Genomic DNA, 19918 nt, shown 5'->3' with positions numbered 1-19918 from the left:
TATAATATAATATATATATATATATATATATATATATATATATATATATATATATATATATATACATATATATATATATACATATATATATATATACATATATATATATATATACACACACATATATATATACACACATATATATACACACATATATACACACATATATACACACACACATATATATATATATACACACACACATATATATATATATATATATATATATATATATATATATATACATATACACACACACACATACATACACTAACACTGGTAGAGGGCATTTGTGGTAATAAATTACATTAACAGTCTGTAAAGAAAAGACGCCAAGACAAAGTACGATCACGTCAGTATACAATACAAACATACACTCTCTCTGTCGTGAACATAGAGAACACACAGTTATTTATAAGCGATAAATCATAACTGCAGTGTAAATATATTTTATCAAATGAATCCACTGATAAGTTCAGCTACTACAGTGTAAAATGTGAGGACAGAAAGTCTGATGTAAATGTATTTGATGGCTCTGGACATCCCAGTGTGAGAAGATAGGAGTGTCACCTGTGGCAGCTTCAAAGGGCTCTTGCTGTGAGATATATCCTGACACAAGTTAGTTTTTGGACTCCTGAATAGACTTAGTGGGGCCGGTCACAGCTAGACATCCTTGCAGCCCAAAGCAGCATTTGAAGGCCTATAAAGGTATATAGAAATATGAGCTTCCAAGGAAAATGTCTTCATAGTTCATATTTTGGGAAATCCGGGTGGTACTCCATACTGAGGAGCAGAGATCACACCAGGGTTGTGAATGACAGGTACGGGTGGTAACCGTAAACAGCTATAATCACATATCTTTGGGAAAGGTATGTCACATTGTCATATACTTCCATCATGTTTGGTATTTAAATGTGCGGGAGATTATAACCGGTTTATTGAAGTGGGAACTATGTCTCTGGGATATATCTGTGAAGAATTACCCAAAGGTCAAAACTTTGGGAATATTTGTGAGAAAACTATAGTGACACCCAGGGGACATCCCTGCCTCCCTATTAGCAGTAACACTCCCTTGTGAAGACCATCCCCTTTCATTTTGCTTAAAAACCTGTGTTGGGAAGGGGCAAGTGGTCAGACATTTTGGGAAATCAATTCACATTGATAAGCTGTCCATCTTTCTTGCCAATTTCCCATGGCACAGAGTATGCCATTCATGTAAGTGACACTCAATCTAATTCTTTCCATTTTAAACTGTTTTGCTTGTGTATGTTATCGCAATCTATTAATTGTTTATTAACTATTTTTCTTTATATCTGAATGCCCTGTACTTTTGTATATTAAATCTATAATTTAATATGTTGCGTCCTTCATACTCTAACGAATCCATTAGCCTGTTAGAAAAGAAATAGCTCAACCAAAGTTAACCCTTTGAATGCTGATGTGTGATTTGTTAATATATTTGAACAACAAGCCTAGTGTGTGCTTGCATTTACATTTGGGTAACAGTCTGGAGGTGTGAAGAGTTAACCCTTTGTGTGCTGGTTTGGGTCTTGCTAGTCTGTGGATAGCCAGAAGCCTTGTGTGCCAGTCTATTGGGGTCCCTTTGCCCGTATTCAATAGGTGGTGGCTGTACCTGAAGTGTGTGGGGGTGTGAGAGCGCTGTGTTTGGGGGCGATTCAGTAGGTGTATAACCTGTTTGATAGGTAGAGAGAGACTGCGGGCTGGGATCATGTGACCTCATATAGCAAAGTCACGGCATCTGGGAGCGTGTATCGTGACAGTCTCTTTTAGTTCAAATTATTATTGTTTTAAATTACGGTCACTGCTGAAGTCTCAGGAATCTTCCATTGCATTATTATTAGTTTATTAATATAAGCTGTGTGCTTAAAACAGCCACTTGATATGTGTTTGCACAACTGTTTTTACTAATCCTAACAGACAAGGTATTTTAAGTTGTGTGCAAGGGCAGCCAGGGGAGCGTAGAGAGCCTACAGGGGAATTCTGCTAGTAAATCAGCTAACAGTAACCACCTTTGTACTGTGTGCAGTTGCACAGAACAACAGTAGGGGGCAGTACCTGTGCTTAGGAACCTGAGGGTATGTGAATAATGGAACAAGTCCATAAGTTGGGGCCTTGTACAAAACTCACGTAGTTAACCCAGGACTAACAGATATGGTGTAAAATCTGTGTTATCTAGTTTCAGATCTCCGATTAGCTGTGAATAGCTTTAGATATTGACGTTGATTGTAAACAAAGACATTCTGTGCATTGGTGTGCTATTTACTGCAATAAACTCTGCTCTTCCTACTGAGACTTTAACCCAGGTACGTGAGGTATGAAATGTGCTGCACGTTGTATAATACAGAGCTAATATATCACTTTTATTATTTTCAAAACGTATTTATAGAACACAATGTATAAGTTTAGTACACACATACTTAAAGCGTTGTATAGAAATTTTCATAGTCTTCTGATCAAGTATGGATAAGGCAAAGCAATGTTGGTTGGACACATTTCCAAGAGGAATAAATCGTAACAAATAGCAGGTAGGTTAAACATGTAATATTCTGGTAAGAGGACACTTTCTCTAACATGTTTGTCTACATCAATGCGTACAGCAGGTAAGAACTGGTATCATCAAACTTAACCTACTTACCGGAGATCCGTTACTACCCCCGATGGCAGGTTCTTTGGCAAAAGACTTTGTGTAGGGCGCTTGCTCCTGATCGGAGGAGCTACTAAATGAAGACGTTTCTAAATAGTCCGGTTCAGGGAGATACATATCCCGTTTGTCAGTTAAGTTGGCTGTGCTGAGACTTCTCACTGGAGCGGGGCTGGGAGTCGCACTGAAACAGAACACAGCGGAGAACCGACGTGAGCGAGTGTCAGGCACATTGACCTCAAGCTTCTTGCAGTGCAGTGTGGCCCATCTTCCACCTACTGGCACTGTTTGATGCACTGCAGAGAGGACTAAGTAGTGCCAAAGATGCATAGTCATTATCCCGCCATTGACAGCAGTCTGCTCTCATTTAGACAGCCACAAACCTTTGGCTAGAAGCCATAGCCTACAGGTTTGCATGTTCTAGGTGTGGTCCCTGAACAGACATATTGTCATTATTTTAGTAAACGTCACATTAGTTCTCACATTTGCCGTCTTGCCGCATGCTTGTGGTTGTGTAAAACAAGGCAGTCTATACAATGATAAAGCCACTGCACTACACTTGATAAACAATTTAGCTAAAAGTACAATGACACACTAAATTTAGGGGTATATTTACTAAACTGCGGGTTTGAGAAAGTGGAGATGTTGCCTATAGCAACCAATCATATTCTAGCTGTCATTTTGTAGAATTGACAAAATAAATGATAACTAGAATCTGATTGGCTGCTATCGGCAACATCTCCACTTTTTGAAATCCACAGTTTAATAAATAAACCCCTAAATTTGGTGTGCTCTAAACCTCACCTTGGCACCTGCATCATTTCTTTTCCATTCTCTTCCAGTGGTCTGGTATATGACGAGGGGAACCATCCTTTTCTGCATGTGGTAAGGAATAAAAAAAAAAATATTATTAATAAACAAAATGGCAACATTTTTGCAGACAATATGTAACTAGAATATTCAGTGTTGATCAAATTCCAGCAATGACTAAAATATTTTTTGGGTGCATTCAGTTTATTAGTGTCACTGGATGTTCTTGTGAGAAATGTATTGAAAATGTACGAAAAGATTTTAAATCTGGAGACTTCAGCTTATTTTAAAAACATAAGAAATGGGGAAATAAATCAGCATATTGAATTATTCCAAGAATTCAATAAAAGTCATCTAAAGATGATTTTTTGCAATTTGTAAATAACGCCTCAAAGTGGTACTGGTGTGGCTAGATCTCCACCAAAACATATGGATTTGTGCCAGAAGGTGGCAGCCTTTGCGGCGGAGAACGTTGCCAATGGCCAATAGGAAGAGTTCGGTGGAGTCAGGGTCACTGGTACACTTCGATGTAGAGCAGTCCTGGTGGTATATTTACTAAACTGAGGATTTTAAAAAGTGGAGATGTTGCCTATAGCAACCAATCAGATTCTAGTTATCATTTATTTAGTACATTCTACAAAATGACAGCTAGAATCTGATTGGTTGCTATAGGCAACATCTCCACTTTTCAAACCCACAGTTTAGTAAATATACCCCCAGAAATGAGATTTCATTTTGTGGAGAAAGAATATTAAAACGAGATAAAGGTTTCGAGAGAACAGTTTTAGAGGTTGTCCTTTTTTATACAGTCTTTTTTTTTCTTTGCTCCGCAAAGGACCTAGCTGTTTGTGTCTCGTCCTATCCCTTATTATGACACGTTCTGCACCTTTCACTTATACATCAGCTGAGAAACTCTCTGCTAGTGACTCAACTCTTCACGGTACAATATTTTGCAATAGGAAATAAAAAGGTACCTATAACGGTTTATTTAATAATGTCCACTCTGTAGCAGCATCACAGATGTCATGAGATAAACCAGCCCCCGTTATAAATGGTAAACCCACTAGATCCTTTAAATGATTGGTTGGTTATATTGTTAATTCAATAGTTAAGGAATGTAGTAATTTTGTAGACAAGGACATTTAATCCCATCACCCCCAGTAACAAAGTGGTTAATACTGCATTGCATGATTGTTTTTTAGTTTATAGAAATAGGCCAATGCTGAGTGATACAAGTTGACTTATCAATGCTTTCAGTTTAGTAAGTATTTGATTATCTTTATCTAACAACTTTACTTTGGGTTCTAGCTCTAAAAATATCATCCATATTGTAAATAAATGTAATTATTTGCACTTGTGTTATAATTCTGCAGTGCTCGCACCTTTCCATTGTAACGTTGCACAAATAGCCCAATAATACACTTACAATTTTGAGGTATTGTGCTCCCCGTACAGCCAGCCATCTTTCTCTTCTGGGATGAGTAGTGTGATGACGTCTCCCTGTGCAAAGCTGAGTAGATTCCTGCTATTTCCGGTGTGAGGAAAGATGGTTTTGACTTTTGCCCTCTTCATTAGATTCAACCCAGTTGCAACAGACATAGACCGGGGCAGGTTGCTGTCGTCGTTGGCATCTGCCGTCAACAAACAGTGGAATTGGTAAAATGTCTGGCTGCAGTTTGAAATGATGACAATACAGCTTCCTATAGATCAGCTACCGAAACCTGTGAACTCTTTTAGAACTACACATAGCTGCACAGACACCTTTTATCACTCACACATTGGTAGTTGGTTCCTTCTTATCTCCCCTTTACCCAACCCCTATAATGTAAGGCTTGACCACCAGTAGCTACAGTATGCACATTATTAGACTGATGTTATTGCTACGGTGCCCCAGAAAGCATTCCTGCACTGTGGCCTTCTCAAGCCTTGACCACATTCTAACGGATCCTCGAAATAGACTTTAGGTTAGAACAAGATCTCTGTTAATAATTGTTACTTGTTCTGAAATAGCCAACATTCGGGAAAGGAGAAAACTACCCTCTATATAGTGACAGGAGAACATTTGTGACAGAGGACATTCTCCCTTACTGGAGTGACCAGTGAGAGGTGATCTCATTGCACATAGGAGAGAAGAGATTAGTTTGATTTACCAGTTTCTTGCCTTGGAAGAATAATATTAAAGAACATCAACCAGAAACAGGCAGCCTCCTACAATATCATTCCGGGAATACTAATAACACAACTTATCTAATGGAAGCCACTCCTCCTTCATTCTTCATATATACATACTCTGGAATGGACATGAAAGACTTGGAAAACAATGTGCTGTATTTGTCACAGAGAGCTAAGGGTGTTCACTTAATCCATCTGTATTTTTATTTTCTTTCCCTGTTATCCTCATTAAACTATGGTTACAATAAGACTTGTGAAGTAGAGGGCAACAATGACATTGATAAATAAGGTCAAAGCAGTGGCATTCTGTCCACACTTATAGATTTGGTCATACAATTTTGGTCATTTTTGTTGCCCCATTCTGAACAATCAAAATCTAACTGGTTGGCTGACGATCCCCATCGCACATGTTCGAGGTAATCGGCTGAAGGTTAAGTGGTAGTGATGTACATGGCCTCTCCTCTGTACTCAGATCAGACCTGGGCAATCAGGCTCTCTACATGTGGGGTCAAATCACCAATGTTATAGGACTGCAACATGTACAGCAACCAGAAGGGATAGTTATCAGTCTAAAGTATTCAAATCATGGTTGGGTTAACTGGCAAGAAACCCCCACTGAACAATACAGCACGGGTGGGCAACTTAATGGACAATTCAGGGACCAGTTAACAAGATCCGGGAGCCAGGGAAGATAATCATCCATTGACTTCAATAAAATGATTAATTTTGAGGTGACAAAATATATCGTAGGGAATATTATTTTTATTAATAATCAATATGAGGAGCCTATTCTTAAATAAACTTAAATTTATTGAAGATGTCACACTACTACTACGATACACTAGAGGTGTAATGCCACGGATTACATGCATCTGTCTGGCATGGGAGAAGGCATAGAGTAATCAGGTGTCAGTCCCATGTGCATTACACCCTATTAGTAAGTATAATACATGATCCACGTTACTAGGAAAAAAAAAAAAAAAAGTGTTGCCCATTGATCGGAAATGTTTCATTCTCTTTGTTTACAGATGAAATGTATTTATTTTAAAACTGCAGTTCCTCTCTCAGCCAGCACCTGGTGGAGCCATTTATAACTCAGGGGACTGCAAAAGATACTAGGGCCAAAATATGATGTTCTGGTAGTAACATGAAACAAAAAAAGATAATCAATATTGATAATGCAGGCTTAGGTAATCTAGAGATCTGACCCTACACACTAGCCTGCCTAGTTCAACAACATCGGACAACCTGCAAACCGCCTACCAGTGCAGCAACGAGACAAACGCTACATACACTGCAGGATTAGTCCTCCCCTATCTCGTGACCCCAGCGGCTGCAGTACTCGCTCACCTTGTGATGATTTTAGTCGGTCATAGGACACCTTTGTAGCTGGTGTTGGGTTGCTGAACATGTCGACCAGTGGACTTGTCTGTGCACGACTTGGGGGTGCTGGGGGCATCCTCAGTGTGTTCCTAGAGGTTGTGTCATAGTCCACAGGTATCTGTAACACAATGGCAGCGTTAAAGAAAACAAACGCAAAACAGACTGAACATAATAGAAGTACAAACACGGACCCATCAATCTGCTCACTACAATACCGTATTAATGACGTCATCGTGCTGATTAGACCTGTCACTCAGCCAACTTCCAAGTAGCGGACCAGAGTATAATCTACACTGCTAGAATGTATGTACATGTACACTCAGACTGAAATTGGGACAATCTCCCATCCATTAGTTTCACAACAGGAAATAATGGATGGGAGAAATAAAAATAGTTTGGGGGTAACCCTGAACATGAGCCTTTCCCCGGATGAACAGCCATAACTATGGTTGAAAGTATAAATTTAATATTGCCAAAATGTAGCTCTTGGATGACTTTGGTTTCTTTTTATATAGAAAAACTAGCCCTACACGAGATAAAAACACACCACACCCAAAAAAAAAGAAAGATTGTTAATTATGGGTAGGACATGGAAACGTGTCCTATGTATTTCATACAGGGGATTTCAACACAAATACGTAATGAAAAGAAACAGGAAAAAGAAGTGGAGACCCGATTCTGACTTGTATACATTAATAAGAGACATGGGTAAGGCTTGGAACGAGTAAATGTCTTGTGGTGGACAATAACATGTGTCTTCAGAATGTATTCTATTTATAGGATATTCACATAATCTTGACATTATCTATTTAGATTTCTCTCAATATCCAAACAACATTTATTATTAATAGTTATGTTGGATCTGCACTGACTTAAGAACTGAAAACCCATGACGTAGTGAAGTAAAAGATGTGCAGGTTTGGTCTGTAACAGATTTTTATCAATAAAACCCGCGCATCTCGGACCATCGCAACGCGCACGTACGTATTTAGTATCGGCAATGTCCCCAGTATGTTTAAGAAATGTAGATAATTTGTAGCACTATAGCGCGTCTACCAGGAAGCAAAACATGACATCTTCTATGGTGAGAAGACACCAGTTCCTGATATCCACGGCGCGGTGTCGTACCATTGATCTCTTGTCCGTAAGTGGAGAGGGTTCCGGGGTTCCAAAGATAGGCGTGGTCCCGGGAGTGCTCATATCTTGGATCACGCTACTGACATTTTCCGCTTGGGAGACATCGCTGCATGTTTCCTGCCACTTGGGGATTTTAGAGGTAAGCAAATCCGCAGCCTGCAAATGGACAGAACAACAAAACAGCTCTACATAAAAGAACAAGGAGATTGTATCATAGATGATCACCTTAGGAGAGAATTCACAAGTAATATAGCTTTAGTTTTATTTGTAGTAATATTGTGATACCGTTAGTGAACCGAAAGTCAACAGGGTGTTTTGCAAGAGAGAATCATTTATTTATAGAGCCACAGATTTCCGGCACTGTACAATGTCATGATGAGGAGATGAAACGGAGGTGACTTTTGGAGCCAGATGAAGTCGGCTGCGCACAGCTTATCCACCTAAGCAGTGACTGAGATTTATGCCTCGTGCACACAGGCATTTTATAATCCATCTCCTCTCTGCTTATCGAGCAGCAAGTGGAACTGAAGAGAGACAATTCAAAAGGACACGAGCGCTTTACTAAAGAAGGAGGTAGGGGGACATTATTTACTCCATCATCTGCTATGTTAAAGTGCTCATGTTAACAGAAAATCATTCCAAAGAAAGAAATTCTATCAGTTACTGGCATGGCAAGGACCCATATCAATAGCCCCCTCTACCGCAAGCAGGCATACAACTCACAACTACTGCACCTAGAACAAACAGATCACCACACGTCAGTAAAACTGGGACAAGCAGACTCCCATTACTGTCCCCGCAGAAGTATTGAGCTGCTTGTTTTACCATGTTAGGATGTCTTCATTCACAGATACTTAAATACCAGTCTAATGGGACTTCATTTATGTCTTTGTATTACATACATCATGTATAAAGACATACTTGGGTAACTGGCAATACATAATGTGCCCAGGGTCCTTCCACAAAAAAATATCGCCCAAGGTGAACCCCAGTAGGGACCAGTCATGGCCTGGATAGTTTACAAAGATAAAGCATATAAATGTGGAGAAATGTAGAGAGTACAGTAAACTGACCAATACATGCTTCCTAGCAAGATATAAAGCAAAGTACTGCCATACAAAATAAAAAAAACAAAGCTGGCGCCTAGGAATTCTGGACGGGGGCATGTGCTGTGCCTTTTTGCGCCAGACTATTGAAAAAACCCATAGAGACAGGAAAGAGGCAACGCCATCAATTCAAGTGGCTTCAACTTCATTAGATTTCATCAGTGCAAGATATGGATTCTTGCTGCTTTAGGTGTAAGACTTGGAGATCGCCTGCAGAGTATGGAAAGGAGTTTGTGATGGGTAAAATGAGGCAAACCGCCTGTTAATACTGATGGTGTGTGAGGTAAATCCCTTCAGTTATGCATTCACATTGCTTATGATTTTCACTCCAACGCTCTAGTTATAAACTCCATAACACATATGTACAGCAATGCAAGGCAGGGCCGTAACTAGGGCTGTGCGACAGGGGCGACCGCCCAGGGCGCAACGCTGAAAGGGGGCGCAATTAAGGAATATTTTAGGTTAATTTGGTTAAAGATGAGGGCTAGGGGGGCGGCATTTGTCTTTCTCGCCCAGGGCACCAGAATTCTAAGTTACGGCTCTGATGCAAGGTGATTGGGTAGGGCAAGTAAGCTAATAAATACACACATTTATTACAATCTTACCTGTATGTGATAGTAATGAAGATAATTAGCAAAATTACAATGTTTGTCCACCAAGAAGCAGAAACGCCTCTTCTCCTCCAGTAATGCTTCCTTGCAGCCCTCAGCTATAAATTTCTGGATATCACTCTGGCGAGAAGTAATGGTGTTCAAGTACTAAGATTATAGAAGATAAATAGATTTTTAGCTCACCGACAGATCATTAATGAACCTATAAGATCTTTGCTCTCTGTACATGCAAATTATTCTACATAAAGCTTCTACAATCAGATTTACACAATTCATTGACAAGCGTATGAAAATGTCATTTTTGATCAGCGAATACTTGACTAAATGTGTGAATGGTTTAACATGTGCTTTGTGACCAATGACACATACCCCAATGCTACCCATCTGATAACCACAGATCGGGGCTGATTCGATTCTGTCTGATGAGCCGCAGAGTGCTTCAGGAAGGTCCTTGAATGCACTCTGCGGTGACGTATCTTCGATAACTTTTCCTTGCACACCATAAAGGTGTGCAGGACAATCAGCAATGTTCCAAGTACCGTTGTGCCCGAAGCTTCACGCAGAGTTTAATTCCCGCAAAATGTCTTTATTTGTCCTTCAAGACTTTACAGCATATACATGTTTTTATAAAGTACAATTCTCAAGGTCTGACCAGCCTGACCTAACACAATACAGAATACTACCAAGGACATAGAACTACTAATCTACTTCCTTAAACAGATGACGTACAGTCACCTTTACTTTCACTTCATAGAAAGGATGTGTAAGATCTGAGCACAAGTGAGAACACCACCTGCTCTCTCATTGATGTATGGAAACTGAGCTATATATTTACGAGAGCTTTACCACAATACCGGAGAGGGAATGACTGAGAATAGTTCATATTAAAGCACAAACCTCTGTTTCCTTCACATCATATCTTGTAGCATTCTTCACCCCTTGGCTCTTTCTCCTGAGCTTCTTTAGTTCAGCCTCTGATTTCTCCAGTGAGTCCATTTTGTGTCTGTGCTCCGTCTGGTATCGCTTCAGAGTGGCCTGGCAGGAATTAAATGATAAGCACGGGTCAGCGGAAATATTAACATACAAATCCATTACACAAGTCAGTATTGGCTCCATTGTCCTCCATTTGATTGAATACATTTAGAAGAGCACAAACCAACAGGTCTTCTGTGCCATGTAATGATTTTACTACTGCCGCCAACTTCTGGCTACGTTTTGGTTCTGCATGCTGTATGTATGGTGAGCAATAGAATTAAAACATTTAAAGGCCTCAAGCAGGTAGTCTCTGTATGTTGAACTCTCCCTGGTCAAATTGCTTTTAAAAGTACAAAAGACTTAAGGAGAATCCTTCACCAGGGCCTCTGATGTCATTTTATTAAGTTGGAAAAAACAAAAACAGGCTTCCTCAATGACCCCCTTCTCCTAGGCGACATTCAGTGTGCTCTTAATTCGCTATGGTCTTTCTAGGGCCAACAACTCGACCAGAGAGATTTCTTAATACCAACTTGATGGGAGACCTTTAAATTGTGTAATACTACTGCTCACAATACAGTGACTTGCACAACCAATACCGAGCAAACGCTTATTGTTTTATTACACAGCTGAATCACTCCTAAGCATGGCCGTACCCAGAGGTAGGGCCAGAATATCAAACTGACTGATGAAATCATAGTTATATACAATTTAAAGGAAATAAGGGCAAAGGCTCTGTGTGCTGTTAAGGTTATGAGTTGAACTTACCGTCATATATTTTACATCTTGCTCTGTTTTCTTCTCCAACTCTGAAACTATTTCTTTGTGGAACTTTCGGAACTGTAAGAACATGAAATATCAGCATTATTATTTAAAAGTCTATTGTAGCCGAGACCAAAACATTTACAGTCTATTATTTTTTTTTTCACTTTTTCTGTAACCCCAAACATCAGTGTTCTGGGACCCCAATATTAGACAATAAAGGGACCCCAAAAACTGATTGTGTTCCCACACAGGCTGCACGTTTCTCTCTGGTCTAGTGAGCTTTAGACAGCTTTGACTGGTTACTATAGCAAGACCATTTACCCCATAATGCTATATAAGCCTGCTTTCTATGGAAATAATATTAACATGATACCTACATTTTCTTCGAGGCTTTCATTTAACTTTTTGTGCACACTAGAGATTTCACGAAGGACCAGACCTGTTAAAAAGAAAAATAAACATAAACTGTGCTACTTATGGGAAGAAGAAAAAAATTCAATAACATAACACATCTATATCTATCTATATCTCTATCAACATAGTTATTTGTAAACTACAATAAAATCACATATTGACAAATTGTTCTTATGACTTTTACATATTCAGGATATTTCTGTAATTGCATTTCTTACTTATTTCAAATACAGGACAACAGGTCTCACAATAATCAGCAGCAGAGGAACGCTATCTGTGTCTTTCTAACTGCTGCTAAATGATGGTCTCTAATCTGTCTGAATACAACTAATGCCACCAGTACTCTCCAATTAGAATCACAGGATACATGTAGAAACTATAAGCTGTCATAACAAATGTAAGAAGATTATATGCACTCCCCTCCTTTTGTCCCCTGAATGGTGTTACTGTACTGCACGTCTAGAATCAGATACATAAAGGTATTCCAAATAGGACAATAATAATTAACAAATAACATTGGCTCTGTTAAAGGGTTACTCCACCCAAAACCTCTGATTTGGCATTCCTTTTTTCAAAGTGCCTGCAAAGTTGTTAAGTTCCCTCCACAAAGAGCTCCCCATTCCTCCCAAAATCACTCGGTCACATCCAATCACAGTCCTGATACGTAGACGGTGTGAATGCATTGCACTCGCTCTGTGACGACACCACTGACTAGCTACATAGACTGTAAATGCACTACACTCTCTGACATGAGAGTCACTGGGAAGAAGATCAAAAGGGGGAAGAATGGACCTCCACAGGTCTATGGCACAACAGCAAATCAACACACCAGTGCAAACATGTTTCTTTTATTATTCATTACACAGATATGTACAGTAGGAATGGAACGTGGGATGAGAAAGTCAGGTAACATCAATCAACTGGGCAGGGCCACAGGAAACAGGAGACTATTTTTAGTCATTGTGAGTGTGGGGCAAGGTGTTCAGTTTTTTTTAAATAAAAGAATCTTATGAATTTTAGAAATTAATTAATTTTCCTCCATACTAGCAGTGACCCCAGTAAATGTTTGTGCTCTTCTGACAACTGTCACAACAGTAAAATGAATAAAGATTATATCAAACTTAAGACCGCAGGATGTAGGACTTCCACTGCGCTCAGAGAATGGAATGTGACTGACATCACCTGCTTTGTGAGGTTTATTTTTGTTTTCTCCTCTACCTCACCTGTTGAGAAAGGGAAAGGTGTGACTTGGTCGTACTAAACCACCAGGAAGTGAAGTCGCTCAGCTGCTTCTTGGCTTGTTTATCCCATCATGTATTTTTCCATTACAATTGAATACAAGATGAATATTTAAGAAGCTGCTGGCACAGGGACAGTTCTGTGTGTCCTGTGAGCCTCATATTCACATCAGTAGTTTCCTAGGTCCAATGCAACAACTTCTTATATAGAGAAAACATTATATATATAAAAAAAAAAAAAAAGGAAAGACAAATTTAAAAGCAGGTGCTGTACTACATGCTATGATAATCATGTCGTCCCACCGCTGTGCATATCACTCAGAAATGTCATCACTAAACACAAAACCAGGTGAGGATTAGACTAGAAGTCAGCAAGCAGCTGTTGTGGAAAGTCAAAGCAAGTCCAGCCTTTGTATACACCTCAGGCTTTAGGGCAGAACTTAAAGGATTCCATCCAGAGCTAAAAAAAAAAAAAAAAAATCACCCCCCAAAGTAGCAAAACTCCAGCGGTCTCATGCATAACACCTTCACATGGCGAGATTTTCAGTGGTGCAAATAGGATTATACAGCCCCTTATCCAGTGCCTTTAATTATGTTAATGACCTTATGTCGTGCCAGAGGGATATTTCCTGGGAGGCTCAATCACATATGGGATCACTGGAGCCTTTTCTCTCCCCACATATGAGCGCTGATGGTGACTGGCCCGGACCATGATCCGCTTCCCGAACGCCATTGGCTGTCTCATCTTTTTTACCTCCAAGGCCAGGGGAAACAAGTCACACTGAGACGTGACGCCTCCTCACCAGTGCAGGCAGCCAGGGAGGCAGACAGAGGAGTTTGACTCCTACAGTGTGCATCTCAGAATGGAAAAAGGTAAGTATTAATTTAATGGTGTGGTGAGGGTTGGGGCTATTAATTTATTGGTGGAAAAATGGTGGAGCCTATTTATTTTGTAAGGGGCTTAATTGGGGATAGGGGAGTCCTATTTATTAAATATGCTTTTGATTTAATGTTAGGGCCAATTGTGGGGAAACAGGCCTATTTATTAAATTTGAATGCCATTAATCAGGGTAAGCAGGGCTATTAATTTAATGGTGGCTGGTTGGGGGGAGAAGAGATCTATGAAATTTAAATACTATTAATAGAATGCCAGAGGGGTTGGTTGGGAGAAGGAGGCCTATATAATAAATGTGGTTGCTATTCATTTAACTTGGGGCTTACTGAGGGGAGGGAGGGCTAGAGTGTTCGCTCATTGCTCGGCTTCCCAAAAGGTGATTAGAATCTATCTCTGTTCCCCAACATTCCATGACCCAGACAAGCAGCAACTAATCTTAAGATATCAGCAGCAGGTAGTCAAAGCTTCAAGAATAGCAGCACATTCTACTTGGGACAGTGCTATTTATTTTTTTTGGGAGGGGGGCACTGTTATATCCAGTAAGGACTTTGCCCTAGTTTACCATCCCCTGATTTCAATCCAAGTCAGCTTTTATGGCCTTAAGGCTAGTCTGGCTGCAGTACTCACTCCTCAGAGTGGAGAATAGAGTGTGTAATTTCAAGGATCAGAGGCACTGAGCGGTAATAAGCTCTAACTTTTGAGGCATTACCCAGATTGATAGCCCAGAATGATGTGTGCGCATTCTAACGTGCCAGTTTTAAAGATACTCAGAGATAAAAGGTGTATAATCATGATTTATAGTTTCTTTTCTGCATTTAAATACACAACACCATTTGTTGCTAAAAGACTAGTGCTCGACACTTAGTTCTGTGTCAAGCACTAAATAACAGCATGTACAAAATGTAAATACAATACACTTATCGGTCAGCCTTAGGAAACTACAGATGTCTCCTGTCCTTCAAGATTGATCCCAGCAAATGCTACCAAATGCAATTGCACAACCACCAGCTCTCACAGGCATTTCAGTGGATCCCAAGACGACTTTGCAGTGTTGTAAGATATACTGAACCATTAAGAATTTATATCTATTTGCACCATTTGAGATACTCTCCCCCATCATCTTATCAATGGTCAATTCTCCTGCCAATTGAAGCAGTAAAATGCTGACCCTCAACCCTCATCGAGGTGCAGCTAGCACTTGAAATTTAAAATTCTCCTCTCTCCTCAGGCAGAATTGATGGTTGATCAACTATCATGGGGCGAGTAGCTCACAAACAGTCCCGGACAAAGGATTCCACTGTCTTCCTAGTTGGGGCGAGGGGCTATAACAGTAACATTAGATCGGGGTAGAGTGCTTATTTAATTCTATGAATAGCTGACCAGAGAAAAGTGAAATATTGCAAGGTCTCTACAGGTCTTTGATAAAGGAACATCCTTAATATAGGTGTATAAGCAAGCACAATTTCCCTTACTCTCTATCAATAGACAAAGAATCTAGCACAGCCACAGAAATAAATTAACCAAAAACCACAAATTACCAAGCATATCTAAAGCATCAAAACACAAAATAATATGACTGCACTAAAACATAAAGAATAATATGATACGGGCGGTGTAAATTTGGTGCCAAGCAGAATGTTTGGGGATAAGAGAATGGGTTGTATGAAGAGACAAGACAAATGTACAGAGGCCTCCGCATGCTGTCCAATTGGATGTCCGACAAGTCTTCAGATGCCAGCGAAACTTCTTACACCACATCATAACTGTATTCTTTAATGCACTTCCAGGGTGTGCGGCAGAGGGCATTACACACCATCATGTCTTCATTCATACTACGCAGTACAATTCAAACTCATTGAGGAAGGGCAGTTTGAGTGTCAATCAGCTATTTATATAGCGCCACTAATTCCGCAGCGCTGTACAGAGAACTCACTCTCATCAATCCCTCATTATTCCAGAAAGAATATATTGCTTTATTTTGGTACTTGTTCACCTGCCAATTTGTAGTAAAAATGGAACATATAAATGTTTTAAGAAGTAATCCAAGTAATATTCGCTCTCCTATCAATGCAGATATCTTGTTCATTCAACTCTGCAAGAAAAGAATGTCTACCTGGTATCTTACTACAGGACATTCCAATAATGGAAGTGGAGAGAGTCTTGTATTGTGCAGACTGCCAAAGAAAATAAACAACGCAAATATCTACCGAAAGAAGAATTGTGTGTATATGACACAGGGTCTGAATGTTCACAAACAGCAACATATACTTCAGTACCAGACATGCTGTATGTTTATTAAATGTACATACATCACCTGGGGATAAAACAATGCAGCTTCTTGAGTAACCTCTAGTCCATAATCAGATTAAACAGTTAGAATGGGAATTAAAATCTTTGATCAGATTAACATTTCGAGCAGGTTGTAAAAATGTTCCATTGCCTTCCATCCACCTTACTTATATACATGCATTTATTAACCCTTCTAGGCCTCAATGTGCTGGCTTTAGGATCTAGTCTAATCACTGACACCATAATGAAAGGGGAGGAATCTTCAGTGCGGAGAATGACATTTGTCCGTAGTTTACAGCTGCCACTAACAGAACACAAATCCCAGGAAGCTTTTGTGTTTAACAGTATCATATTGTTAAAATGATCCCATCACATACATGTGGACTGAATAGTGACAAAGCAGTTTATCAGTTCACTAGATGCTAGTGACATCACAAGTGGCTGCACGCTCATGAAAATTGTTTTAGCCTATAAAACATATCTGTAGTTTCCCCAGTACCTACTAGATCAGAAGGCAGCTGGCTATATTTCTCTTCATTCTGAATGAACAATTACTTTTCGAGCAATCCCCTCAATATAGCATTTAAGCGTACGTTACAATCAATCATTTATTTTTAATCTGTTGGGAAGTGAAAATTGTTTCACTCATATAACAATTTTTAATCCAAAAATATATTTTTAGTGCACTTCATCATTTGTATAAATACAACCAATGGGATTGTATAGTCTTAAAATGACCACACACCTTCCCAATCCGATCTTTCAGTTTGTCTATAGTATGTAGACTTACTTTATCAGAGATTAGGATTTAAAATGTCCGGGTGAATCGTTTACAAATGTTTACAACTATGGCCAGTAAATCCACAATTACATGTATAAGGACTTTTAGAAGTCCCAGCAAGGGTTAACTGAGTTTTCCACTTTAAGTGCTTACTGGGATGGAATATGGATTATCACAAGAGCTGCACAGTCAGCCATACTTTTTTTTTTTTTACTAAGTAAGGGGGAAAGGGGGGGGGGGGTATTCTTACATGAATGATATCTACAAAAGCTATAAATATTCACACAAAAATAAACTCTGAGATTGAGCTAAAAAAATAGAATTAAAATTAAAGCAAAACTACTCATGGGACTACGTTCTTATTAGGGACAGATAATAAAAGCAACGATAGTTTACTTCGTGGTAGATCGCATATGTTCAATAAAAAATCCACATGGTTTTAGTTGCATATATTTCGTGGAGTTAGTATGTTACTTGCGTTCTCACCATTCCATAAATTTAATAATTGCTAATGTAAATAAAAATGCTCCAAGAACTTTATCTCAATATAATATATATAATATAATATTTTTTCTTCTTTGTCTTTTATTATTATAGTTTGAAAAAATACCCTTTGTGGGCAATCTGCAATGACATCAGAACAATATGTTCACTGATTATGGCAGTAAACTACAATTCACATAGTCAATTGTAAACATGCATCCAACAGCGGCACTTAAACCTCCATCCGCCATCCACACTAGACAACCTGAGCATGTTTGTCAGTAGCCTATCACAGAGCAGACAGCCCCAATGCTGCATAGCGTCTGTTACCTATAGCAACCAAGTCAAACAGTGTTTCCTTCACAGGCAGAACTCTACGGTCTAAACTAAAGCTCACAGGTACCATTCTGAATAGGCCTAAAATAATATTAATAACTTGTTTGAAAGTGATTTTTTTTCCCTTTCATTCATTTTAATCGCTGCAGTTTCTGATGAAGAAATAGTTACAATTCTGAAGTTTACCTACTACTTCGAGATCCATCACTGGCAACAAACATATAACCCATTACCAGGACTTTCTACTTAAGAGTAAATGATATATTCCCAATTTGTAAGTAGCATTCATGTCAACTTTATTTAATAGACAGAAAATGTATCATTTATTGTAGCTAGTGACTATCAATCTATTTATTTTGCACTTGTAGGCGTGAGTAGGAGCTTCCTTACTGATTTCTCATCAGAGGTATACATTCAGCGTTACATAGGCATCAACAGCAATCCGTGTGATAACAATCATATGCAGATGGCATCCATCCAAGAATAGTAACTTAAATTGCATGGTGTAGCCTTTAGATTGTAAGCTCTTCACATGTTTCTCTTTCCTATTGTACCTCCATATTTGTGTAAATATTAGTTATGTAACGGTTATAGTTAACACTGAGAATAACAATATTCACCAGCGATGCAAACGTATTTATAGACGGTAAATAATACCTGTATAACAGGGAGTTCTGATGTCATCGATCCTGTTTTCATTAGGAAAACCTGTGTATTAAGTGAGCGAATAAAACATTCCCTGCTGCACATTATTACAGTTGTTAAGATATTTCTGTATGACTTTATAAAGAACTCATTGGTATATTCTAATATCCATATAGTTTACAGGATCCCATATAATAATGACATTATCTCATATTTACTCTCCAATAAAAGCCCAAAGCAAATCATTTAGAATAAGTGGATGTTTAATCTTTTATTAGCTTGGCAGTTAAATCACTCTGCAGCTCGCTAAACAGCAAAGCGTGGACTACAATCACTTTTGATGAACTCCTTGTTTAACAGAGGAGCTGACAGTTTTCACTATGATCCAGGTTTAGAACGTCTCACCAGTAAATTAAAACTAATCCCACTTTCCTTTCAGCAACGCCTACTTTAGCCTACACTCCGTCATCTATGCATTGTGTGTGATGGCAACGGTGTCTTTCACCTTTTGTGAAAACTAAAAACTGTTTATGCTGCAACAGTCTAAGCAAATATTGACAGTGGGCCCAACGCTGTGTGGCGTTTTCTGGGCACCATCTGTCTACCACTGCCCTGAACAGACAGCGAGAGGTAATAGTATGGAATACAAGCTCCAAACACAGGATCACATGAACGATGAACGCATCCATATAATGCAGGTTGTGGCTGAAGAGATATATCTGAAGTCTTAATTATCCTGATCATTATATATTAGACAGGCATCAATGGAAAATACAGGGGTGAAGAATCCTGTTACAAATGCAAGATGTAGACACTTCTAACTTGCAGTGTTCGATATATATTTGAACAGATTATTAGTACACCTACTCGCAGAGCATTGGTTTGTTCAACAACACTTTGTTGCAGAGCAATCTTATAAACCTGGACTGACTGTCCGAAAAATGTCAATACTTACGAAGCAACATCAACTTTTTAATGGCAGCAAGGAAGAGGCACATTCTGTTTTTAAGATACTGCATGAAGTGGGCAGAATTAGAGCCAAAATGCAGCGATTCAATGGGAATCGCTGCATTTGGCCCCGCCCCATTACGTTGTGGGTGCGGGGCCAGAAGGGTGCGGGGCCAGAAGGGTGCGGTTTGCATAGCCCCTGAAACGCCCACCTTCCCCAGGCAGCTCAGAAACTCGGAAAGTATGATGTAAATATAGCTTTTTTGTTTGG

The 19918-nt window shown here is 39.2% G+C and overlaps 2 protein-coding genes across 2 annotated transcripts in view; both read right to left on the bottom strand.

The window, feature by feature from the left end:
* RSPH10B (radial spoke head 10 homolog B) overlaps positions 1 to 19918 on the bottom strand; it is an 804204-nt gene that overhangs the window by 189179 nt on the left and 595107 nt on the right. The window lies entirely within an intron of this gene.
* BAIAP2L1 (BAR/IMD domain containing adaptor protein 2 like 1) overlaps positions 1 to 19918 on the bottom strand; it is an 88765-nt gene that overhangs the window by 13030 nt on the left and 55817 nt on the right. Inside the window, exons 4-12 of the mRNA XM_075179656.1 lie at positions 11996 to 12057; positions 11622 to 11693; positions 10779 to 10916; positions 9876 to 10028; positions 8156 to 8320; positions 6995 to 7145; positions 4899 to 5103; positions 3467 to 3538; positions 2657 to 2846 (exon numbers count right to left, since the gene is read on the bottom strand). Of these exons, the coding sequence (XP_075035757.1) occupies positions 2657 to 2846; positions 3467 to 3538; positions 4899 to 5103; positions 6995 to 7145; positions 8156 to 8320; positions 9876 to 10028; positions 10779 to 10916; positions 11622 to 11693; positions 11996 to 12057 (1208 nt within the window). The remainder of the gene's footprint in view (positions 1 to 2656; positions 2847 to 3466; positions 3539 to 4898; positions 5104 to 6994; positions 7146 to 8155; positions 8321 to 9875; positions 10029 to 10778; positions 10917 to 11621; positions 11694 to 11995; positions 12058 to 19918) is intronic.

This window comes from Mixophyes fleayi, chromosome 7 (assembly GCF_038048845.1).
Source record: "Mixophyes fleayi isolate aMixFle1 chromosome 7, aMixFle1.hap1, whole genome shotgun sequence".
In the NCBI taxonomy this organism is placed as follows: domain Eukaryota; kingdom Metazoa; phylum Chordata; class Amphibia; order Anura; family Limnodynastidae; genus Mixophyes; species Mixophyes fleayi.
This window is presented reverse-complemented; position numbering and strand designations above follow the sequence as displayed.